The sequence below is a fragment of the Ranitomeya imitator genome, chromosome 2 (genome assembly GCF_032444005.1).
Source record: "Ranitomeya imitator isolate aRanImi1 chromosome 2, aRanImi1.pri, whole genome shotgun sequence".
Lineage (NCBI taxonomy): Eukaryota > Metazoa > Chordata > Amphibia > Anura > Dendrobatidae > Ranitomeya > Ranitomeya imitator.
The window spans coordinates 716,737,138-716,763,133 of record NC_091283.1 but is presented as its reverse complement, the minus strand read 5'-3'; the positions used below and the strand labels follow the sequence as shown (position 1 = coordinate 716,763,133).

Below are 25,996 nucleotides of genomic sequence, written 5' to 3'. Positions count from 1 at the left end.
CTTCTCTACTTGCTACGTATTTCCCTCTGATTCCACAAAGAAATTGTGAAGACTAGCCTCAGTCAATTACATTTGGGCGAGACCTTGTCATCTGCTGCTGAGCAAACTGCAAATTCCAGAAGAAATCATACATTTCTGCCACTGAGAAAATTCATGTCTGATTTTAATCCTTTAATGTGATGGACTGTTTGCTACATGCTGTTGTAAAAGCTCAGTAACATTTCCCAGCATTACTCCAGGTGCTACCTGAAACTTCCCAAGAACTATAAAACTTAGCCTGTCTTCCAGTCTGGTGTCCAAGCACATTCTGCTTATTGAACTGGCTGGAATGTTCTCCATCTTCTGCAGGCCATGGTTTCATAATGGTGATGGGAGCCCACCCGCCACAAAACTAATGAGAGAAAATATATGCAGTGAACAAGAATTGTATTCAGCTCGAAACCTTTTGCTGTTTGCCAATTTATGTACTGTATTTTTTTTCTTTTAAAGAAAATAAGGCTTTAGAACATTGTACCCCAGATGCTGGATTTTCTCTCTTATTACGTGTAGCTATGGACTGGCCTATTTTGTGCATCAGCTTATATACAACAGAGTCTTAACCTCTATCACAGATTGATGACTGGGTGTAAAATAATTAGAAAATATTCCTACAACCCAAGTGGTAAAGTATCACTTTTCAAGAGTTTGGGGAGTAGAGCAAAGAATATGACTTTTTGACCCTACAGGACCATAAAGGGTTACTCTATAGGTTGACACCATTTAGTTAAGGTATGCATTCAGTTTTTGTCTATAGGGGACTTGCAAGATGGTGGTAAGTTATCCAGCTAGTGACTGGTACAAACCCGCAGTGACCACTGAATTATTTTTCTGGAAAAGAATGGTAGTGGTACATTTTTCTAAGTTTTCAAGTTTCTAGTGATGAGATTACCATTTATTACTTGTGCTCCAGATTTCTAAGCTGCACCTTTTTGTTATCTTTGTACTTTCGTTTCATTTCCTATTGTACTTGCTGACTACCAAAATGTCACTAGCCTTGGGGAATCGTAAGACCATGTTTTTACCATTTGCCAATGGCAAGGACGAATGTAAAGTAATATATATATATATATATATATATATATATATATATATATATATATATATATATATATATATATATATATATATATATATATATCTTATAGTTCTATTTCTTTCTGATTTTCAATTCGTTTTTGTTTTCTAGGTAAATCCCTAAATGAAACAAGATGATCAGGACATTTGCTGTTAAGTTAAAACCGTGCTGCATTGGCTTGCTGACAAAACAGAATGTCATTTCCAAGACCCCCTGGATACAGAGTTGCTATGTACAGTCATCTGGGGCCAAAGAGCCTTTCTTAAGTGGAATCAACTCGAGTTATGTGGAAGAGATGTACTATGCATGGCTGGAGAATCCAAAAAGTGTCCATAAGGTAAGTGGCATGGGGCAGACTCCTTCCAGACGCTGGACGAGAAATGGATGGCAGCTTTCTCCAAACTCGTTACATGCACCTCAAAACAGCAATGAGTAGAAATGATTGTCCAGGACTGGATCAGCACGGCTTGCTTCTGTCAGAAATGGGGCCATCCATGACCATAGGTTAGGCATAATGTTCCATTTACTAAGCGTTGCAATACCAGTCTCCACACTTGGTCAGTAGTGGTGCTGCTTCTCACAGAAACTCGCCATGATTTTCTAACCCCAGACAGCCACTTTAGCACCAATGTTCCATTAGGGTTTGATAATAAGAATGGCAAAATATATATAACTAGATGGTGGCCCGATTCTAACGCATCAGGTATTCTAGAATATGCATGTCCACGCACTATACAGCACAGAGCCACGTAGTATATTGCCCAGTCACGTATTATATTGCCCAGCCACGTAGTATATTGTCATCACGTAGTATATTGTCCAGTCACGAAGTATATTGCCCAGTCACGTAGTATATTGCCCAGTCACGTAGTATATTGCCCAGCCACGTAGTATATTGTCATCACGTAGTATATTGTCCAGTCACGTAGTATATTGTCCAGTCACGTAGTATATTGCCCAGTCACGTAGTATATTGCCCAGTCACGTAGTATATTGCCCAGCCACGTAATATATTGCCCAGCCACATAGTATATAGCAGAGCCATGTAGTATATTGCCCAGTTACGGAGTATATTGTCCAGCCACATAGTATATTGCCCAGCACAGAGCCACGTAGTATATTGCCCAGCACAGAGCCACGTAGTATAGAGACGTAAAAAAATAAATAAACATATACTCACCTTCCGAAGGCCCGTTGGAAGTCCTGCTATACTTACCATCCGCCGCCTTTGCCGCTCCTCGCCACGCTCCCGGGACCGCTCCATTGCAAGCGGCAAGGTCCTTGTCGTACAGGACCTGCCGTGACGTCGCGGTCACATGACCGTGTAGCGGTCACATGACCGTGACGTCACGGCAGGTCCTTTTCGCGCAGGCGCACAGGACGAAGCATGCGGCTTAGAAAACGCTGCGTTTTTACGCGTTTTTTCCTGCGTTCGCGTTTTTGGTGCGCAAGAAGAGAAATTTCACAAGAGAAAAATCAAGATAACCAGTCACCACCAATGGGACTAGAGAGGGCGTATATGATGGGATCTCTATATATAGACCCTAGGTCTACTGAAATTTTAACAGTTTGCTACTGTATCCTGTGTCATGATGGATCTTCGCATGGAGAGCTTTTATTTCAACCTAGATTTCAGCTTCAAGCTGTTTCTTGCCTGTGCTTTTGCTTGGGAGCAAGACCGAAATCGCGAAAGATGGAGAAGGAGACAACGTAGGCGTTTTTGGAGGCACCCCATTATTGAACTACATGAGAGCCGTGGAGCCTATCACACGCTCTATGCCGAGCTGAATGCCAACCTGGAGAAATTCCAGGAGTACACGCGAATGTCGCAAGAATCGTTCCGGGATTTGCTTTCTCGTGTCCAAGGAGCCATACGGCGTTCCACCCGAGGAACGTCTGCTGGTGACATTAAGGTACGTTCAAAATCTAAACCAATGACAGTCCAAATTTAGGTTATTCTGACATGTATTTTTGTGTATTTTCCTTTTTTTTTTTTATTGTAACCACACCATAAAAATAATAGATTGTAATGTTTTTTTGTGTGTGTTTTTCTTCTAGATTTCTTGCCACAGGAGAGAGTTTATCATCCCTCCACTTCCAAAACCGGCTTGGAATATCCACCCTGTCCGGAATAGTTGTGGGCACCTGTCGGGCTTTGTGGAATGTACTCCGGGATGCGTTTATACCCCTACCCACCTTGGACATGTGGCGTGAAATTGCAGAAAAATTCTGGAATGTGTGTGATTTCCCCAACTGTTTAGGAGCGGTGGATGGAAAGCACATCCGCATTATCAAACCTGCCAGAACCGGATCGGAGTTTTTTAACTATAAGAAATATTTTTCTGTAGTGCTCATGGCAATAGCTGATGCGGACTGTCGCTTCATCGCCGTGGACATTGGAGCTTTTGGTCGTGGCAACGATTCCCAGACATTCGAGAGCTCGGATATGGGCCGGCGTGTGTATGGCAACAATTTCAATTTTCCCCCACCACAGCCTCTCCCCAACACTCAAGGTCCACCGCTGCCATTTGTTATGGTTGGGGATGAGGCCTTCCAGATGTGTGAAAATCTACTGAAGCCCTGTTCAAGTCGGGACTTGAACCACACTAGAAGGATCTTTAACTATAGACTGACCAGGGCCCGAAGAACAGTAGAGTGTTCCTTTGGCATTCTGGTCGCTAAATGGCGCATTCTTGCATCAGCCATAAATCTAAAAGTGGAAACAGTTGACGAGGTGGTCAAAGCCTGTGTGGTTCTCCACAATTACATAATGACTAAGGAGCGACCCAACATTGAACTGGATGAACCAGTTGCACACCCACTGCCTGATTTCCAGCATCACCCGATGCGGTCAACTGCAGCCGTTGGTCTCATGCGGGACCAATTTGCTGCCTTTTTTGATTCAGCTATTGGCCGGGTGTCATGGCAGGACAATGTTGTGTAAATGTCCTGTTGTAATTATCTGTACCAGTAATTTTCTACAATGATAATAATATTTCTCATTAATAAACTTTGTTGGTTGTGTTGACTGTGTCTCCTATCTTTTTCCTCTCCAAACCAAGGTTGTCCAAAAACTGGCAGTATTATCAGTTTTTTTAATCCAAAACCAGGAGTGGGTGATACAGGCAGAGGTGCTAGTTATTATGTTATCATACCTCTAATTGTTCCACTCCTTGTTTTGGTTTACAAATACTGATATAAAACACTGGCCACGTACTGCTAGTAATGGCAGCCATGTTGCTTTATTGGTAAGCTTGTTGACGTCATTGCGTCAGGATTGTCTTCTCATGTATCCATTGGACACAAAATGGAGAGACAATCACTGTCACGCTATCTATACTCATCAAGTCAGGTGTCAGAAATAATGAATTCATGATATACATATACAGGCTCATGAATTCACTATTTCTGACACCTGTGCAGGTGAGCATAGATATGTAGCGTGTGACAACCATTGTCCCCTCAATTTGTGTGTAATAGATTATGTATAAAGAAGAGAAAATGGTGGTTATACAAGGCAGTTCTCTACTCAACAGGTCAGGTGTCATAACTAATGAGTTTTTTGACAACTGACTTGTTCAGTAGAGGACTGCACTGTATTTCCACCATTTTCTCTTCATACTGCCACACTAGGCATAGACAAAAGGACATTATGGAGATACATGTTATATTTTTGGGCCCACCTCATATCTGTATACTAAAGACACACATATAGCTGCAGTCTTGTATTTTTAACTACTGGAGATATGTTGTGGCCCAAAAAATAAGTGTGTGGCGAAGTTTCTTGGCGTAAGGTGTGTTGCCGGCGGCGATAGACACAATAAACCAAACATAATTGTGGCAAATCAAACTTGATTTATTTGGTTAAGAAAGTCCAAAAATTATTTTTTACTGCGCCGGCTTGGGGTAGAGTAATGTAAATGGGGGGTGTGAAGAACTGAGGCCTGGCTAACCGTGGACGACGCAGAGGTGGCAGGAGAAGGGGCAATGAAACCAGAAGGGTCTGGAAGTTCGGGGATGGGGCTTGACACATGAGAGGCTTGAGACGCACTGGAAGGGTGAGACAAAACTGACAATACAGACACATCAGTAGGTGAAGGGGGAGGAATACGAAGAGTTTTTTGTTTTTCTGAGTTTTTTTGGGTTTTGCCTGGTAGGGGGATGTCTTGGTGGGCTCATATGCCGTGGCATGGTGGCGGGTGACCTGTCAGGGTCCGGCTGCACTGTCTCACAGTCCATAGCGCTTGTCGAGCGAACGGCCATGCCAGTGTCCTGCTGCGTCATGGTGGGGGCGGCACGGAAAGCCCTGCCAGGGTCCTGATGCATCGTGGTGGGGCCAGTCCGTAAAGGCATGCCAGGGTCCTGCTGCATCTTGGTGGGGGCGGTCAGGAAAGCCCTGCCAGGGTCCTGCTGCATCGTGGTGGTGCCGGTCCATAAAGGCATGCCAGGGTCTTGCTGCATCGTGGTGGGGGTGGTCCGGAAAGCCCTGCCAGGGTCCTGCAGCATCGTGGTGGGGCTGGTCCGAAAAGCCACGCCACGGTCCTGCTGCATCGTGTCAGTGGAGGAGGTCCAAGCTGGAGCAGCGGTTGTCACGGTGGTGGCGGTGGGATGTCCAACTGCACTCGTCATGGTGTTGGCGCTGTAGTGGAGTCCGCCTGTGGAAGGAATTGAGGTGGCCGTGCAGTGGTATGCAGCAGAGGTCGGCATTGAGGTTAATCGTGACAGTGACGGCACAGTTGGATATGCCGCCACTGTCTGCTGGAAATACCGACTCTGCTGCATAGCCTGCACGTAAGCAGCATTGCAGGCCTGCATCACACTGAGCTGGAGATCAGGGGTAAGGTGTTCCGACATGCCCTGCTCAATTTGGTTAAAAAATGATGAGCTGGCCTCTGGAGGTCGGCTTTCACTTGATCAAGGCTTTTGGTGACCTCCTGGATACGGACATTCAAGAGGTTATGAGAAACATCCATTCGGTCACCTAAAGCCTTGATTGCTTCGTGTAAAACCGAGCTCAAGTGCAAAAACTCGGGCATCAGTGACCTGTCCGAAGCCCTCTGCCGCTGCCGGGATGAGCCCCCAAAAAATGGGGCAGTGGAAGAGGGCTGCGAAAGGGGAAGACCTGATTGGCCAGCTCCCTGGTCTCCAGTTAGTCCACCTGCTGCTGGATGGCTGGGACGGGTCCGTGGCTGTCGGATGAAGGACCGCTCCAGAACCTGGGCCGACAGTCGTGCTGTATGTGCTGTGAAAAAAGGAAACAGAAAATTAATACCAACAATTAACCAGACGCAAAATCCTGTGGAATTTAAAAATACAGATTATGTCAATACAATACAACCGAAAGCATGTTATAAATACTTACGTTCTCTGGGCAAGGACCGGTCTTAAAAATGACAGAACGCGATGATACTTGTACGTTCGGATCCTTGCTCCTGAACCACTGGCAACACGACTCTATTGGCGCAGGTCCTTGTTGAAGCGGTCCTTCATCGAACGCCAACGTGTTTTTACTTTGTCCACTGTTAAAAAAAACACATTATGGTCAGGAAATGGACTTTTTGCCGTGCACAGACAACTGTGTGTGATGAGAGAAACTCCGGAGAGTTTCTTTCATCACACACAGTCAAGTGAGCACGGCCAAGGTCTCTGCTGCTTCACACTGCAGTGCAATACTTAACAAATGCACTACGGACCCGTGGTGTGGCATTGTCCCAGCCATCCCACATCGCTTGGGCCACCTCATTCCATAAACGCCGGAGCGTGGTGTTGATCGAATGCAGTGGATCCCGACTGTCCCACAACGGGGACCAGGGTGATTAGGAGGTCATTGTCGATCAGGTCATCGTCCCGTTGTGAAACCTAAAAATTAAAGAAAGTCATTAAAGTTTGCTCAATTACATAAGGAAAAGAAAGACAACAGATGCTGAGAAATGGCATGAATAGGAAAGTCAACATACAAAAGGATTCCAGAAGAAAAAATTAAAGAAATACGAGTGGAAAGAAAGGAAGATTCAAGAATATTACAATGAGGACAGTCAGCCTTGTATACGTACCCGCTGCCGTCTTCCCACCGGACCTTGACTCCACTGCTCCTGCCCGGTCTGTGCCTCAGTAGAAGTGCTCTAAAAAAAGGAAAAATCAAATTGTCACATGTGTCGATGTGACAGTGAATACTTACCAAGCTGACGAGGCAAATACTCACCTCACTGACATGCTCCACTTCCGACTGACGTGGCTGAAATTCCTCATCAGATGAAGACTCCAAAGAAGACATTCTGACGCATGTAGAAAGAAAGAAATGGAAGAAATTAGGACATGTAGAGCCAAAAAATAGAAAATAAAGGCATTGGCTAGGATATACTCACATTGATCAGGGTCTTGTCCTCCAAAATGCGGCCTGCCAGTGTCTTGTCTTCTTGAGAGTCTGGTGAGAAGTGTCCTGAAACTGTCCACAACCTCCCTTTTATCACCTTGATGGTAGGGGGTGTCTTATCAGTGTCTAGACATGGTTATCTCTATTGAAACGCATGCGTTCAAAAGTGCAACCAAACGCATGTGCGTAAAAACGCACGCGTTTACATAGACAGCAATGTATTTTTTGGGCGCAAATCAAACGCAAATGGACGCATGCGTTTCCATGCGCCAAATTGACGCCTCTGAAAATTACTACATGTTGCATTTCCGCGGCAGGACGCATGCATCGTAAAAACGCATGCGTCGTCAAACGCGGCCAAACGCGTAAAAAAAACCGCATGCGTTTTTAGTGTTAAACATAGGAAAACATGACACATGCGTTTATATGCGGTACAAACGCAGCGTTACTAAACGCAAATGTGAAACCAGCCTTAAGTCCCAATTTTAAGACTATTAAGTCACATGTGACTTGCAGTGACCCCGCAGTCTCAATGGTGCGTGTAGCCTATATACAGTATATCCTGTCTATGGCTGCCTTTGGCTAGGGCTACCCTTCCACCATTGAGATTGCAGCCTGCAATGAACCGTGACTGCATCAGTTACAGATGTTTCCAGATGTGTTTGAGTTTGTCACTGGTTTCACACTTTTTGCTGGCAAACTACACCCCTTCCTGCTAGGCCCTATCTCCTAGAGTGTAACACTTAGCAAATGTGGATTAGTGTTTGGATTAGTGTCATCATTGGTTCTATAAGTTTAACATCTCATACACTGCTGTCAATCACAGGAGATTGCCAGTGGGGAGTGCCTTCTCCAACTTCTCATCGTCCCTCTTCCACAGTGCAATCTTGGCTTGCCGATGGGCTGTTATGGCACCCTGAGGTCTAGCACAGGCATCGGTGTCTACCATATACCCATGCATATGAGGGAAAGCAGTAACTTTTTTTTTTAACATATCAATAAAGAACATGTGGGAGCTTGCATCCCTAACCATAAGGTCACTCGTGTGCATGCTAAATCACAAAAAATTCAGTCTAAACCCTGTTTGTACAAAAGTTCAAAAAGGACTTCATTTAAATACAAAAAATCGGAGCAAAAAAATGATTGTACATACAATTTACACCACACATATAGTGAAAAAACACTATTAAAAACCAAAGGATAACAATGCAACCATGGTGCGACCATACAGGCATATGATGTTCCCTGATGTAACCAATATAGTATATCTAGTTCCCTGATCTTAAACACATGGACAAGAGGAAAATAAGCCCTACAGGATACACTTGTTCTCATGATCTGGGGCCCATACAAAAATACACTGCTCAAAAAATAAAGGGAACACTTAACAGAATATAGCTCCAAGTAAATCAAACCTCTGTGAAATCAAACTGTCCACTTAGGAAGCAACACTGTTTGACAATCAATTTCACAAGCTGTTGTGCAAATGGAATAGACAACAGATGAAAATTATTGGCAATTATCAAGAGACGCTCAATAAAAGAGTGATTCTGCAGGTGGGGACCACAGACCACATCTTAGTACCTATGCTTTCTGGCTGATGTTTTGGTCACTTTTGAATGTTGGTTGTGCTTTCACACTCGTGGTAGCATGCGATGGAATCTACAACCCACATAAGTGGTTCAGGTAGTGCAGCTCATCCAGGATGGCACATCAATGCGCGCTATGGCAAGTTTTGCTGTGTCTGCCAGCGTAGTGTCTAGAGGCTGAAGGCGCTACCAGGAGACAGGTCAGTACACCAGGAGACGTGGAGGGGGCCGTAGGAGGGCAACAACCCGGCAGCAGGACCGCTACCTCAGCCTTTGTGCAAGGAGGAACAGGAGGAGCACTGCCAGAGCCCTGCAAAATGACCTCCAGCAGGCCACAAATGTGCATGTCTGCACAAACTGTTAGAAACCGACTCCATGAGGATGGTCTGAGTGCCCGACGTCCACAGATGGGGGGTTGTGCTCACAGCTCAACACCGTGTAGGACGCTTGGCATTTGTCACAGAACACCAGGATTGGCAAATTCGCCCTGTGCTCTTCACAGATGAAAGCCGGTTCAAAGTGAGCACACGTGACAGAGTCTGGAGACGCCGTGGAGAGCGATCTGCTGCCTGCAACATGCTTCAGCATGACCGGTTTGGCAGTGGGTCAGTAATGGTGTGGGGTGGCATTTCTTTGGAGGGACGCACAGCCCTCCATGTGCTCGCCAGAGGTAGCTTGACTGCCGTTAGGTACCGAGATGAGATCCTCAGACCCCTTGTGAGACCATATGCTGGTACGGATGGCCCTGGCTTCCTCCTAAAGCAGGACAATGCTAGACCTCATGTGGCTGGAGTGTGTCAGCAGTTGTTGCAAGTTGAAGGCATTGAAGTTATGGACTGGTCCGCCCGTTCCCCAGACCTGAATCCGATTGAACACATCTGTGACATCATGTATCGCACCAATCAGAAGTTGTAAGGAAGATACATTTTCCCACGAGTGATCAGCGCGTATCGGCGGGGTTTCCGGCGCTGGTCCGTCACTTCCGGAGTCCTGGGCGCGTTGCTTGTCAAGAGCAAGTGTTCCAGTGACGTCAATGACGCGCACCGCCCCGTGAGGACACCATCGGGGACGGAGGCAACCAGAAGAGGCCGACAGCACGCAAACTTCGCTGTACATGTATATGTGTCATTTACTGGATGAAATTGCCTAATCGTATACGCATAAAGTAAAAAAGCATAAATATCATCATCGCATAAGTGCATGCTAGTGGCCATGTTAGTTATGGGCACAAGTTAGGGCAAAAAACTAAAGAAGGGGGGGGAAGGAAAAAAGAGAATTAGAGCCCATGTATTACAGGCAAAATATATAAAACCACACACCTATATTAATTAACAAGTGTCTCTAAATGTCAATTTTTACATATTTAAACTGCTCCTGCTCTGTATATTTAGCCACAGGAAGGTATTGATATAGTGGTGAAACGTCCTTGAAACCTGATTTTGTTGCAGTAAAAAGTGGTAAAAATACCTTGGAGTGATTCTGTACTTTAAGTGGGCTGTTTTTCCCTTTCCTTTTTCCTTTTTTCACTCTAGATTCCAGGCAGACAGTATTATCTTTCCTAACGGCGAGCATACTTCCTTTTTAAAGGGGTTAGCACATATTGATGACCTATCGGGGGGTGGCCAGGAGTTTGGACCCCCAACTGTCATTTGCTCTGGCGGCTGACAATAGAAAGCACTTTGAACAGAGCTGCTAAGCACCACTTTATTCAGTGTGTAGGGACCGCTGCTGGGTGCATAACTGCTCCTACCAAGGAGAATAGGGGTTGGTGTGTAGACCCTGCTGCCACCGATGACGCTAGAGTGATTGTCCGGCGGGTGATGGAGCAAATACCAGCTGATTGGTGGGGGTGTTGTATGAGGTGCTTGGACAACCCCTTTATCACCGATTATATCGATACTGTAATAAATTCTACACTATGGAACTCTGTTTTTCCTCTACTTCTCTACATACCTCTCAAACTGTGAGGCACCCCCTAGTTGGTGAGACACAGATGGGGCGGTGGTCTTCCCATAAGTGACTTGCATCTGTGCAGTGTTTCTACAGTTTCAGAAATCCTTGGTTTAGCCACGTCATTGATTGATTTTGGAGTACAATAACAAAAGGAATAAGTGGCCAATTCATTAACGTAATTACATCTGAATTCTGGTGTAAAATACCTTTAATAAGTCACAATATTTTTGTGCATCTCAGTTGTGCAAAAATATTGTGACTTCTGGTGTTTTCACCCCAATTCTCACCAGCTACCACAAAATAGGCGGAGCATGGATGGGGCAGAACTAGTCCCGCTCATCTCAGGGCATGAAGAGTTCCGCTACATTAGCTGTATAACTTACACCAGGAATGTACTCCAGTCCCTCACTGGAGTAACGTTTCTGCTGGAAGCGGTTGACACTTGTAATGTGCGCCTAATTGTTTGTGCCCCCACCTCATAATGACTGGAGTCGCTGGGGTAAGATGCGCCTCTTTCATTAAGACTTGCGTGCACAACATCCGTCTAAGCAACTTGAGGCCTAAGACCTCACTATCTGCCACTCCTCTGACTTTTCACTGGTCTCTCATAGGTCTCTGTCCACCCGACTCCATTGACTATGTATTCATGGAACGCATGAACACTGATACAGCCAGTGATTGGCAGCAGCGCTTGTGTGTCAACACATCGCGTCATTCCTGGAACCTGGTAAACAAGAAGCTAGTGGAACTGATAAGCAGAGTGTTGCTCCTTTCTGTTGTGAGCTGTTTGGGCATCTTTGGATGTGGTTGGGCGGCCTGTATAAAGCCTCTGCCCCTGATGCCCATATGTACTGCATTATTGTTAGGTATACTTTTCGCTTTCCTTTTAGTCTATTTTTGACCTTTTGTGAAATGAGTTTTCATTTTGATATTGAGGGTTTCTCTTTTATTCCAGAGGCGTCTCCAGCATTGGCATTATTCTCCTGAAAGCCTGCTTTATAAAGCATTTTAGGCCTGATGGCAAAATCTTCCATTAACTCTATTTATGACATTGATGTATTTCTGTCTGAATGATACTCAAGCATTCTAAGCTGCTCAATGTGACTTTAAACAGTTTTGTTCCAGCGGTCCTTTGTCTGGGGCATATTAATTCTATTTGGAGACATGATTCAGACCAGGAATCAATCTTTGCAGTTCAGTAAATCCCCCCCCCCCCCCAATTGTCTGAATTATTTATTGTACATCCTACAACTTAATCCTTTCACCACAACCTGTTTTATTCAAACGTTTCATTTTCCAGATTTAATATTTTCATTTATTCTATCGCTCTACTCTGCAGTTAGCTAAAATAAAGCTGGATGGATCATAGAAACCTCTCCTGTCCATTGTATTAGGGCACCTGGACGGGATATACGCCGGCCCCCTGCTCAGGACCCCTGAGTATTAGCTAGGACTAGAAAACTCTAAAAATTGGACTTGTGTAATATGACATTTTTCTGCAGGGTAAATACGGTATGTGGATGGTCAATATTTTATGTAGATGGATGTAAAAGGATTCCATACATAGACAAAGCAAAATTGTTAGCTCATCCCTTGTAGTGGAAAAGCAAGGTTCCGAACCAGCGAGTCCAAAAGAATAAAAGAGCCAGAATCCGCAGTGTTGTAAAATAAATCTCCAGCTTTATTATCTTGGAAAAAGCACGGCCCATAGACCCGAGTTCCAGTATATCACGTGTTTCAGGCCAATATGGCGTATAGTTCCAGCACAGGTAACCAGTAACATCTGGTCGGTGAGTCACACACATGGGATCCAAGTGCGATTCGAGAATTGATAACTGGCGTATATCTTGTAATTGAGCAGATATTTCATGTCTAATATGTAATCCATTAGGATGACATGTATGGAATACTGATAACATTTCTGCAGATAGCACGAGTTATTCTATCTCTTTAGTTCTGATTCAAAGAGCTTTAAATTAATATTTGCTTTTCTATTCGGCCTGTTTTTATAAATCTATATATTCTTTTGCAAATGTGTAGAGAACAGTAAGTAAAGCGGGCACTACAGAAAGTTTTTCAGCTTTGGTTTCAACTCTCCAGTTACCAAATTTGGGGCGGATTGGTCCAGTCGTTTGGCTGTAAATTAATGTTTGTGTTCTGTTTGTTTGGTGACTATTTTGAGAACGGTAGGAATTGGAATGCCAAAATCCAATGTCAAATTTTTTACCTATGTGTTAAATGGGGTCCAATGGCATGGCCATGAATTATTAATTATTCCTTGCGTTTCCTTTTTCTTCTTTTTCAAATACCTTAAGAATGCTTTTGTTTTAAATTTTTTTTTTTAGTGGAAAATATGTAAATAACAAAAGGTCTTAGAGAGCGGAAACCTAATGTAACGCTTCCGAAACACCTGTTTTACCAATGTTGCAAATTTGGGGCAGATTAGTCCAGATGTTTGGCCATAAATTAGTACCCTATTTGTGTTTGTGTTCCAATTTTTTGGGGAAATATCTTAAACAGAAGGTCCGAGAGAGCTGAAAATTTGTCCAAAACCTTTTGGAGGTGCCTGATTACCTGTATGCCACATTTAGCTAAGATAGGTCTAGGCGTGAGGTTGTACATAAAGAACTGTCTGTGCATGTGGTATTGGCTGTTTTCAAGTAAAAATCATATTGAATCCTCTAGACTACAGCATATTATTATTATTATTATTATTAGATATCTTGTGATATTCGTTATCCTCCATTAAAGCATATAGAATCAATTAAGAAAAAGAATTTCAAGTGTACATGTGCCTTTCTGTTATACCAGTGCTGTTTCTTCCAGACAGACAAATAATAACCTAATAAAATATGAGAAGAAAAAGACTTTAAAAAGAGTTTAACTCCAACTTAAGACCCGCAATAATAACAATTTCAACTTTGCTGCCAGGATTACCGGCTCCCCATCCCATCTACTCGTCAAATCTAGAAATCTCCCAACATTTACATCTTTATCCACAAGTAGAGATTGTGAGATATGAAAGATTCCAAAGTCTCAAATATTAAAGATTTTTAACGGATGTCTTCCATTTTGGTAGACTGTTTTTTCATATGGAATAATTTAATTATCTAGTTTAATCCATGATCGCAATTTAGGTTGTGAGTTACCCTTCCAGTGCATTAGTGGATAACGTGGAACTGGAATAGATATTAAGGAGGATAAGGGTGGTCACCTCACTCCAAAAGGATGAAACAATTAGGCAAGCCCAAATCATACAAAGTCTGCATCGGGGGTATGAAACCAGTCATTCCTAAGTAGGAGACCGCCCCAATAAGAAAAACTTGAGATGGGTAAGATATGACTGATGGATAATATAGAGTTGAATCGTTTTGTTATTGGCGGAAGGGGAAACAAGAGTAGGAGACTCCAGAATCCTCTCCCATTCCTCCTCTTGGGGACTCTGGATTCCTAATATTCATGTATCCCTTATAGTCAGTGGATTTAGATCCAAGCCTGTTGATGGTAAATATGTATATAAATTGGATATAAGACCTTGTAGACTCTAAGACTTAAGAATGCCTATGCCTGTCCGTGTACAGATTGGGCAAATGGGACTGAAGCGCCGCCCTGAGCTGAAGATACCTGAAGAATTGGGACCTCGGAATCTGGAATTTAAGTTGCGCCTTCTGAAATAACCTTAGTACATTTCCTTCATAAATATCTTTCAAAGAGCGGACATTACCAGCACCCCCCAAAAAGGGCAAGACTGATCAATGTCAAGAAATACGGACTCCCCCATATTAGCACTTCATCTATAACATGAGTAAAACCTGCTTGATTCTTGGCCTGTCTCCACACTAAACGTGCAAGTAAAAGTAAGGGTAACAATTTGGGGGCCGTAGATTTATTTCTAAAAAAAAAAACCTAGCAAACCGTTCCCGCTACTCGTGCCAGATGATTCTGTGAATTTGGTAACTGAGGGTCCGGCTTCCAGCTACGACGTGCCTTACGCCTCGCCTGTATTTTGATTGTGAATTCCTCCTTGGATTTCCAGCTCGGCCAGAGACGTTCTTGTAGTCAAGTAACGTTTGCTTTTTTAGATCTTGTTCTCGGAGGTCATGTTCACATGACTGCAATTTTGGACAGGAAATCTGGTTTCCTGGTAGGAAAATGTTCTCAAATCAATGCAAGTGTTAGGGTTATGTGCACACGTTCAGGATTTCTCGCCGAAATCTCCTGACAAAAAACGGACATTTCTGCCAGAAATCCGCATGTGTTTTTTCACGTTTTTAGTGCGTTTTTTTTCCAATGCATTTAATAGCTGGAAAAATGCGAAAAATCCGCAAAATTGATGAACATGCCGCCTTTTTTACTTGATTAATGTTTTTTGCGGAAAAAAACATATCATGTGCACAAAAATTGCAGAATGCATTTTAAATGATAGGATGCATATGTATGTGTTTGTTATGCATTTTTATCGTGAAAAAAACGCGGAAAATCCTGAACGTGTGCACACAGCCTTACACACTGAAATATCATAATCAAAGTGTGACCACTTATAGTAGGCTTTTTGGATGTCCTAATCCTGGATGGATGTTAACCCAAACCAAAAATTAGTTGTGCAACAAACAAGACCTTCAAATATTCCACATATTCCATTACTTAAATTTAAGAGGGGACTAGATACCTTTCTGGAAAAGTATAATGTTACAGGGTATATACACTAGATTCCTTGATAGGGCGTTGATCCAGGGAACTAGTCTGATTGCCGTATGTGGAGTCGGGAAGGAATTTTTTTCCCCAATGTGGAGCTTACTCTTTGCACATGGGTTTTTTTTGCCTTCCTCTGGATCAACATGTTAGGGCATGTTAGGTTAGGATATGGATTGAACTAGATGGACATATACTCTTCCTTCAACCTTAATAACTATGTAACTATGTAACAACACAAATACTACACATAATAGACTTTTTTAAAATCTTCACTTGTTTCTTCTTTCCTCTACATAGTATAGCTAGAACACAGTGATCTACTATATAATTGTCTAAGGGTCACTTCCGTCTTTCTGTCTGTCTGTCTGTCTTTCTGTCACAGATATTCATTGCCTCTGTCTGTCATGGAATCCAAGTCGCTGATTGGTCGTGGCAAAACGGCCACGACCAATCAGCGATGGCTGCAGTCCGGCGGCAATATGGCCGCTCTTTCCTCCCCGCAGTCAGTCAGTGCCCGCTCCATACTCCCCTCCAGTCAGCCCTCACACAGGGGTAATGCCAGCGTTACCGGACCGCGGTGTAACGCACTCCGGTTATGCAGCTATTAACCCTGTGTGACCAACTTTTTACTATTGATGCTGCATATGCAGCATCAATAGTAAAACGATCTGTTAAAAATAATAATAATAATAATAATAATAATAATAATAATAAAAAAAAAAAAACGTTATTCTCACCCTCCGCCGTCGTGTCCTGTCCTAGGCACTGCAAGCGGCAGGTTCCGCTTCCAAAGATGCTATGGGAGAAGGACCTTTCATGACGTCACGGTCATATGACCGCGACGTCATCACCGGTCCTGCGCTCATACCAATCCTGGGACCGGAAGCTGCCGAGTGCACCGCACACAAGCGCCGGAACTACAACGGGCTCTTCGGATGGTGAGTATATGTTTCTTTTATATTTTTTAACCTGTTACATACGAGGCTGGGCAATATACTACGTAGCTGGGCAATATACCACGTGTCTGTGCTGTATACTACGTGACTGGGCAATATACTACGTGACTGGGCAATATACTACGTAGCTCTGTGCAATATACTACGTGGCTGTGCAATATACTACGTGGCTGTGCAATATACTACGTGGCTGCAATATACTACATGGCTGTGCAATATAGTACGTGGCTGCGCAATATAGTACGTGGCTGGGCAATATAGTATGTGGCTGGGCAATATACTACGTGACTGTGCAATATACTACGTGGCTGGGCAATATACTACATGACTGGGCAATATACTACGTGGCTCTGTGCAATATACTACGTGGCTGTGCGATATACTACGTGGCTGTGCAATATACTACGTGGCTGAGCAATATAGTACGTGGCTGGGCAATATAGTATGTGGCTGGGCAATATACTACGTGACTGTGCAATATACTACGTGGCTGGGCAATATACTACGTGGACATGCATATTCTAGAATACCCGATGCGTTAGAATTGGGCCACCATCTAGTATCTAATATCATCCTCTACTGCGGTAAAGCATTTAAGAGGAATCTGTCAGCAGGTTTCTACTGTTGTGCAAGCAGCATACGTGATGTAGGGGAAGAGAGCCTGATTCCCAGGGATGTGTCGCTTTCTCAGCAGCATCATGTAGTTTCAATACAAGCTTATCAGCAGTTTTATTAGCAGGAGATTATCAGTGCTGGATTAGGTGTCCTTTGCCAGGCAGTCCAGCTAATCTGTGTACCCGTGCCCCCACCACGGATTGGCCACTTGCAAATCTGGGCAAAGCGCGGGCCACATCCTGCATTTGTACATTTGAATAGATATTACCTATGTGAATCGTGCTTGGTTCTCATATTGTGTGTGACTCGTCGACCAGATGGAACTAGTTGCAGTCATTAGACCAGTGATTTTCAACCTTTTTTGAGCCGCGGCACACTTTTTATACTTAAAAAATCCCGGGGCACACCACCAACCAAAATGGCACAAAGTGGTGCGTCCAGGTTTGAGATGAAAGTCTGCAGTCATTCTATGTGACTGCAGGCTTCTGAATTCTCACAGCGCAAGCACTGCACACTTTTAGGATTCTCCCTTGCCGGTGGCCAGAGTGGACGGTCTTGACAGCACAAGTATGTGATTTGGATACTTCTGGCCACATTCTAACTAGATGTGTCCGGCCTCAGTCAATTCATTTTCATTGAATGAGGCCACACATGTCTAGTCAGCACGTGACCGCATGTATGTAAATCACCAACATCAGAGAATTATGATAGCAGTGTGCACTGTGAGAATTCAGAAGTCTGCAGTCACATAGTCACACATGACTGCAGACTCATCACAACCTTGGACATCCCCTTTAATGTTCCTAACATAAATAAAAATATGAGAATTAGTATCACAAAAAAAAAACATTTACATCCAGGTACCTGATAGATGACGTTGTTTGTGGAGTCGCCTCTTTCTTTTCATCTTCACCTTGTCCAGATGCCATGATGACTCTTCTCATCCACCGGCAGAGCTCGTTTCTGCAGACTTCCATCTTCTCCTGTCTTCTGCAGCACATCCCGACACAACACCCTTAAAGATAGCAGTGTTATTATAATGCTCCGGAATAAAAATATCTGCCCTAGGCTGAGCCCCTGAGTAAATAATTGCCCCTCACTTTATTCCCAGCACATAATATGACCCTCACTATCCCTCTTATGGTACATGCCATCCACACTGCCCTCTCTCTCTTTTCTATACTTCACACTGCCTTCTCATACTGTGTCCCTCCTAGAGAGCCCAGTCTCTCTACTGTGCCCCTTCATTACACTCCTCCTACTTGGCATACTGTCTCCTCCTGGCTGTTACCCTCACACTACTCAGTATCTATTCTGTATCCACTCACACTTTCATCCCCCCATACTGTCTGCAGACATTTCTAATAGCCTCCTCATGTACATTCCCCCCCTGCTAACATACCCCTTTGCTCTCTCCATATTTCCTCCTCACACATCCCCCCCCTCACACATTCCCCCGACTCCCCATACTGTCCTCACACATCCCATCACCGTTGCTCCCAATACTGTGTCAGCACACATTTTTCCCCTCGCTACTGTGTCCACCCCCATCTCCCCACTCACCCCCACAGAATATATCCACTCCCCTTCCGATAGAATAAATCCATCCCCTTCCACACAGAATAAATGCACCCTGCCCCACACATGCTAAATAAATTCCAGCCCCCCCACGTACACACTGAATAAATCCCCCCACGTACACACTGAATAAATCCCCCCCACACACACTGAATAAATCCCCACACACACACTGAATAAATCCCCCCACACTTAATAAATCCCCCCACACACTTAATAAATCCCTCACACACACTTAATAAATCCCCCCACACACACTGAATAAATCCCCCCACACACACTGAATAAATCCCCCCACACACACTGAATAAATCCCCCCACACACACTGAATAAATCCCCCCCACACACACTGAATAAATCCCCACACACACTGAATAAATCCCCCCCACACTTAATAAATCCACCCACACACTTAATAAATCCCCCCACACACTGAATAAATCCCCCCCACACACACTGAATAAATCCCCACACACACACTAAATAAATCCCCCCCACACTTAATAAATCCCCCCACACACTTAATAAATCCCCCCCACACACACTGAATAAATCCCCCCCACACACACTGAATCTCCCCAACACACTTAATAAATCCCACACACACTTAATAAATACCCCCACACACACTGAATAAATCTCCCCCACTGAATAAATCCCCCCCCCCCAACACACTGATTAAATCCTGACTCCCCCAAACACTGAATAAATATTCCCCATAAACCCGCCCCACGCTGAATCTTCGGTGTCTTCAGCTCCACAACTACAGGAGCACTTACCACCAAGTCTCTTCTTTCTCCTGCGTGCCGGATAGTGACGTCAGCAGCGTGATCACATGACTTGATCACGCTGCTGGCGTCGCTCTGACCCAGCGGTCAGAGCCTCAATTGTACTTGCAGCTGGTAGATGTCTGTGTACAATTGATCTCCGGGAGCCGGCGCGCTGCAGCTTCTCTGTGCCGGCTGTCAGCTTGACAGTCGGCACAGAGAACAGCTGACTCCCAGTGCGGGGGCGGCAGAATGCAGCCGCCGGGGGAGACACTTCCCCGCGGCACACCCGACCATGTGTCGCGGAACACTGGTTGAAAATCACTGCATTAGACCATAATTCTATTGTATAAACCTTTTTCCTGTTCACTTGTTCTATGACCAGGAGCCCTATCGGCCTAAAAGGCGTTACATAGTGGAACTCTTCAGTCTAGGAGTGTATGTCTGTGGCCCATGGTTTTTACAAGATGATACAGCTGGAGGTTTATTTAACTACATAGTGGAAGCGAGCGCCTCTATTCTGTTCCAAAATCATTCCAGCACCATCTTCATTAACAGCCCTGTAATATTTCTCCATGCCACTTCCAACTTGTGTTTTAGAGGGGAATAATTCAGGTTCTCTCCTCTGTTTTCATTGCAGAACTCCCTCTCTATGGTCAATGGCTCTAGCAGCTACTTGGAATATGATCAGATCCCATTTCTCCAAATATAAAAGTGAACTCTCAACACCTTCCTACCCCCCCCCCACCATTGATTGGCAGCTTCCTGCGTACACTGTAGGTGGGGCAGGGTTCCACAAATTGGCTGGACGGCCTGGCACAAGACAACTAGTCCTGCAGGAATAATCTCCTGGTGATAATTCACTAATTATATTGAAACTACAGCAAGCTGCTGAGTAAGTGACACATTGCTGGAATCGGGGTCTCTACCATCATGCTGCTCTTAGATTAAAAGGCAAAATCCTGCTGACAGATTCCTTTTAAATAATGACTTCACTGATTACCTTAATTTATTTCTTCAGTAATTTTCCTAATGGTCTCTTATCGTTTCACTAGCCTATTTTATGTCCCATTGAATTGCCTTTGTGATTATACAGTATGTGCTGCTATTGAATGTTCTTCAATCCGCATTAAGTAGTAAACTAGGTTTCCAAATAACATTCAATAAGATTACAGTTTTCATTTTGTTTTGTTTTTCTGTGAACAGTCATGGGATTCTTTTTTCCACGATGCTGATGCCGATGCCTCGCCAGGTGAAGCCCATCAGATAGCGAATGCTGAAGATATGCAAAATAAAGCATTGCTGATTCGCAGCCAAGGTCTTGCTATGGCTCCGGCCAAAGCCGAGAAACTGGTGGAGGACCATCTGGCAGTGCAGTCATTAATTAGAGCATACCAGGTAAGCTCCTTAAAACAAAATGACATCCCTGGAAAATGACTTTTTTGCTAGGTTACATAATTTAACTGAGTTTCAAATTCTAGTTGTCATCAGGTAAATACACATAAGATTAGTCTATTTGTTGCCTTAAAGGGAACCTGTCAGCAGGATTGTACTCAGTAAACTACAGGCAGTGTCAGGTCGGCGCCGTTATACTGATTACAATGATAACTGGGTGATGAAATCTGTCTTGTGGTTGTTGTTTAATCTTATTTTCAGTTAATGAAATTCTCGTGCTTCGGGGTGAGCCTCTGTGGGGGAAGGGTGGTCTTCATGTGGTGCTCTGTGTTGTGAATTCTGTGGTCAAGCTCCCTCCTGTGGTCATGAGTGGTACTTCGGCTGGTTCTGTCTATGAGCTTCCTCTGGTGTATGTGAGTGGGGCTGCGGCTTCTGAGTTTCCTTCCTCAGGTGATGAGGTTAAGTCGTTAGGTGCTGCTCTATTTAACTCCACCTAGTTCTTTGTTCCTGGCCTCCAGTCAATGTTCCAGTATTGGTCTTGCTTTCTCCTGGATCGTTCATGTGGCCTGTCTGCCCTGCATAAGCTAAGTTTTGCTTGTGTTACTTTTGTTTGCTATATTTTCTGTCCAGCTTGCTATATTGGTTTTTCTTGCTTGCTGGAAGCTCTGAGACGCAGAGGGAGCACCTCCGTACCGTTAGTCGTTGCGGAGGGTCTTTTTGCCCCTCTGCGTGGTTGTTTGTAGGTTTTTGTGCTGACCGCAAAGCTATCTTTACTATCCTCGGTCTATTCAGTAAGTCGGGCCTCACTTTGCTAAAATCTCTTTCATCTCTGTGTTTGTATTTTCATCTTTACTCACAGTCATTATATGTGGGGGGCTGCCTTTTCCTTTAAGGAATTTCTCTGAGGCAAGGTAGGCTTATTTTTTTATCTTCAGGGCTAGCTAGTTTCTCAGGCTGTGCCGAGTTGCATAGGGAGCGTTAGGCGCAATCCACGGCTACCTCTAGTGTGCTATGATAGGATTAGGGATTGCGGTCAGCAGAGTTCCCACGTCTCAGAGCTCGTCCTATGTTAGTAACTATCAGGTCACTTTGTGTGCTCTTAACCACTAGGTCCATTGTGGTTCTGAATCACCTGTTCATAACAGTACTGGAGGACCAAAGTACTAATGCTTCTCAATAGAGGGAAAAGAGAAGTTCTGAGACCATTTTTTTTCTCTGTACTGTGTTTTGTCTTTCTTTTCCCCTAGACATTTGGGTGGTTCAGGACACAGGTGTAGTGATGGACATTAAAGATCTGTCTTCTTGTGTGGGTCATCTCACTGCAAGAGTACAAAATATTCAAGACTTTGTGGTTCAGAATTCTATGTTAGAGCCAAGAATTCCTATTCCTGATTTGTTTTCTGGAGACAGAGCTAAGTTTCTGAGTTTTAAGAATAATTGTAAACTGTTTCTGGCTTTGAAACCCCGCTCCTCTGGTGACCCAGTTCAACAAGTTAAGATCATTATTTCTTTATTACGTGGCGACCCTCAAGACTGGGCATTTTCCCTTGCGCCAGGAGATCCTGCATTATGTAATATTGATGCGTTTTTTCTGGCGCTCGGATTGCTGTATGAGGAACCTAATTCAGTGGATCAGGCAGAGAAAAATTTGCTGGCTCTGTCTCAGGGTCAGGATGAGGTAGAGATATATTGTCAGAACTTTAGGAAGTGGTCTGTGCTCACTCAATGGAATGAATGTGCGCTGGCAGCAATTTTCAGAAAAGGTCTTTCTGAAGCCCTTAAGGATGTCATGGTGGGATTTCCTATGCCTGCTGGTCTGAATGAGCCAATGTCTTTGGCCATTCAGATCGGTCGACGCTTGCGTGAGCGTAAAACTGTGCACCATTTGGCGGTATTATCTGAGCATGGACCTGAGCCTATGCAGTGCGATAGGACTTTGACCAGAGCTGAACGGCAAGAACACAGACGTCAGAATGGGCTGTGTTTTTACTGTGGTGATTCCACTCATGCTATCTCCGATTGTCCTAAGCGCACTAAGCGGTTCGCTAGGTCTGCCACCATTGGTACGGTACAGTCGAAATTTCTTTTGTCCGTTACTTTGATCTGCTCTTTGTCATCCTATTCTGTCATGGCATTTGTGGATTCAGGCGCTGCCCTGAATTTGATGGATTTGGAGTATGCTAGGCGCTGTGGGTTTTTCTTGCAGCCCTTGCAGTATCCTATTCCATTGAGAGGAATTGATGCTACGCCTTTGGCCAAGAATAAGCCTCAGTACTGGACCCAGCTGACCATGTGCATGGCTCCTGCGCATCAGGAGGATATTCGCTTTTTGGTGTTGCATAATCTGCATGATGTGGTCGTGTTGGGGTTGCCCTGGCTACAAGTCCATAACCCAGTATTGGATTGGAAATCAATGTCTGTGTCCAGCTGCGGTTGTCAGGGGGTACATGGTGATGTTCCTTTTCTGTCTATTTCATCATCCACCCCTTCTGAGGTCCCAGAGTTCTTGTCGGATTACCGGGATGTATTTGATGAGCCCAAGTCCAGTGCTCTACCTCCGCATAGGGATTGTGATTGTGCTATCGATTTGATTCCTGGTAGTAAATTTCCTAAAGGTCGACTGTTTAATTTGTCTGTGCCTGAACACGCCGCTATGCGGAGTTACGTAAGGAATCCTTGGAGAAGGGTCATATTCGTCCATCGTCGTCGCCATTGGGAGCAGGGTTCTTTTTTGTGGCCAAGAAGGATGGTTCGTTGAGACCTTGTATTGATTACCGCCTTCTAAATAAAATCACGGTCAAATTTCAGTACCCCTTGCCGCTGCTGTCTGATTTGTTTGCTCGGATTAAGGGGGCTAGTTGGTTCACCAAGATAGATCTTCGTGGTGCGTATAATCTTGTGCGTATTAAACAGGGCGATGAATGCAGAACAGCATTTAATACGCCCGAGGGCCATTTTGAGTACCTGGTTATGCCATTCGGGCTTTCTACTGCTCCATCAGTGTTTCAGTCCTTTATGCATGACATCTTCCGAGAGTACCTGGATAAATTCCTGATTGTATACTTGGATGATATTTTGGTCTTCTCGGATGATTGGGAGTCTCACGTGAAGCAGGTCAGAATGGTGTTCCAGGTTCTGCGTGCGAATTCTTTGTTTGTGAAGGGGTCAAAGTGTCTCTTTGGTGTTCAGAAGGTTTCATTTTTGGGGTTCATTTTTTCCCCTTCTACTATCGAGATGGACCCTGTTAAAGTTCAGGCCATTTATGATTGGACTCAGCCGACATCTCTGAAGAGTCTGCAAAAGTTCCTGGGCTTTGCTAATTTTTATCGTCGTTTCATCAATAATTTTTCTAGTATTGCTAAACCGTTGACTGAGTTAACCAAGAAGGGTGCTGATGTGGTCAATTGGTCTTCTGCTGCTGTGGAAGCTTTTCAAGAGTTGAAGCGTCGTTTTTCTTCTGCCCCTGTGTTGTGCCAACCAGATGTTTCGCTCCCGTTCCAGGTCGAGGTTGATGCTTCTGAGATTGGAGCAGGGGCTGTTTTGTCGCAAAGAAGTTCTGATGGCTCGGTGATGAAACCATTCGCCTTCTTTTCCAGGAAGTTTTCGCCTGCTGAGCGTAATTATGATGTTGGCAATCGAGAGTTGCTGGCTATGAAGTGGGCATTCGAGGAGTGGCGTCATTGGCTTGAAGGAGCTAAGCATCGCGTGGTGGTCTTGACTGATCACAAGAACTTGACTTATCTCGAGTCTGCCAAACGGTTGAATCCTAGACAGGCTCGTTGGTCGCTGTTTTTCTCCCGTTTTGACTTTGTGGTTTCGTACCTTCCGGGCTCTAAAAATGTGAAGGCAGATGCCCTGTCTAGGAGTTTTGTGCCCGACTCTCCGGGTTTGTCTGAGCCGGCGGGTATTCTCAAAGAGGGGGTAATTTTGTCTGCCATCTCCCCTAATTTGCGGCGGGTGCTGCAAAAATTTCAGGCTAATAGACCTGACCGTTGCCCAGCGGAGAAACTGTTTGTCCCTGATAAATGGACTAGTAGAGTTATCTCTGAGGTTTATTGTTCGGTGTTGGCTGGTCATCCTGGAATCTTTGGTACCAGAGATTTGGTGGCTAGATCCTTTTGGTGGCCGTCTCTGTCGCGGGATGTGCGTTCGTTTGTGCAGTCCTGTGGGATTTGTGCTCGGGCTAAGCCCTGCTGTTCTCGTGCCAGTGGGTTGCTTTTGCCCTTGCCAGTCCCGAAGAGGCCCTGGACACATATCTCTATGGATTTTATTTCGAATCTCCCCGTCTCTCAAAAAATGTCGGTCATTTGGGTTGTTTGTGATCGCTTCTCTAAGATGGTCCTTTTGGTACCCTTGTCTAAATTGCCTTCCTCCTCTGATTTGGTGTCATTGTTCTTCCAGCATGTGGTCCGTTTACATGGCATTCCGGAGAACATCGTTTCTGACAGAGGTTCCCAGTTTGTTTCGAGGTTTTGGCGAGCCTTTTGTGCTAGGATGGGCATTGATTTGTCTTTTTCCTCGGCTTTCCATCCTCAGACAAATGGCCAGACCGAACGAACTAATCAAACTTTGGAAACATATCTGAGATGTTTTGTTTCTGCCGATCAGGATGATTGGGTGTCCTTTTTGCCTTTGGCTGAGTTCGCCCTTAATAATCGGGCCAGCTCGGCTACTTTGGTTTCGCCGTTTTTCTGCAATTCTGGTTTCCATCCTCATTTCTCTTCAGGGCAGGGTGAGTCTTCTGACTGTCCTGGTGTGGATACTGTGGTGGATAGGTTGCAGCAGATTTGGACTCATGTGGTGGACAATTTGACATTGTCTCAGGAGAAGGCTCAACGTTTCGCTAACCGCAGGTGCTGTGTGGGTCCCCGATTTCGTGTTGGGGATTTGGTTTGGTTGTCATCTCATTATATTCCTATGAAAGTTTCCTCTCCTAAGTTTAAGCCTCGTTTCATTGGTC

At 44.5% G+C, this 25,996-nt stretch overlaps 1 protein-coding gene across 3 annotated transcripts in view; it reads left to right on the top strand.

Annotated features, from left to right (window-relative positions):
* Positions 1–25,996, top strand: part of OGDHL (oxoglutarate dehydrogenase L) — a 129,777-nt gene that overhangs the window by 13,660 nt on the left and 90,121 nt on the right. For all 3 annotated transcript variants that reach the window (XM_069753145.1, XM_069753146.1, XM_069753147.1), the window contains 2 exons: positions 1,226–1,451; positions 20,848–21,039. In XM_069753145.1, coding sequence (XP_069609246.1) covers positions 1,248–1,451; positions 20,848–21,039 — 396 coding nt within the window. In that variant the 5' untranslated portion in view covers positions 1,226–1,247. Of the gene's footprint in view, positions 1–1,225; positions 1,452–20,847; positions 21,040–25,996 lie in introns of those variants that run through there.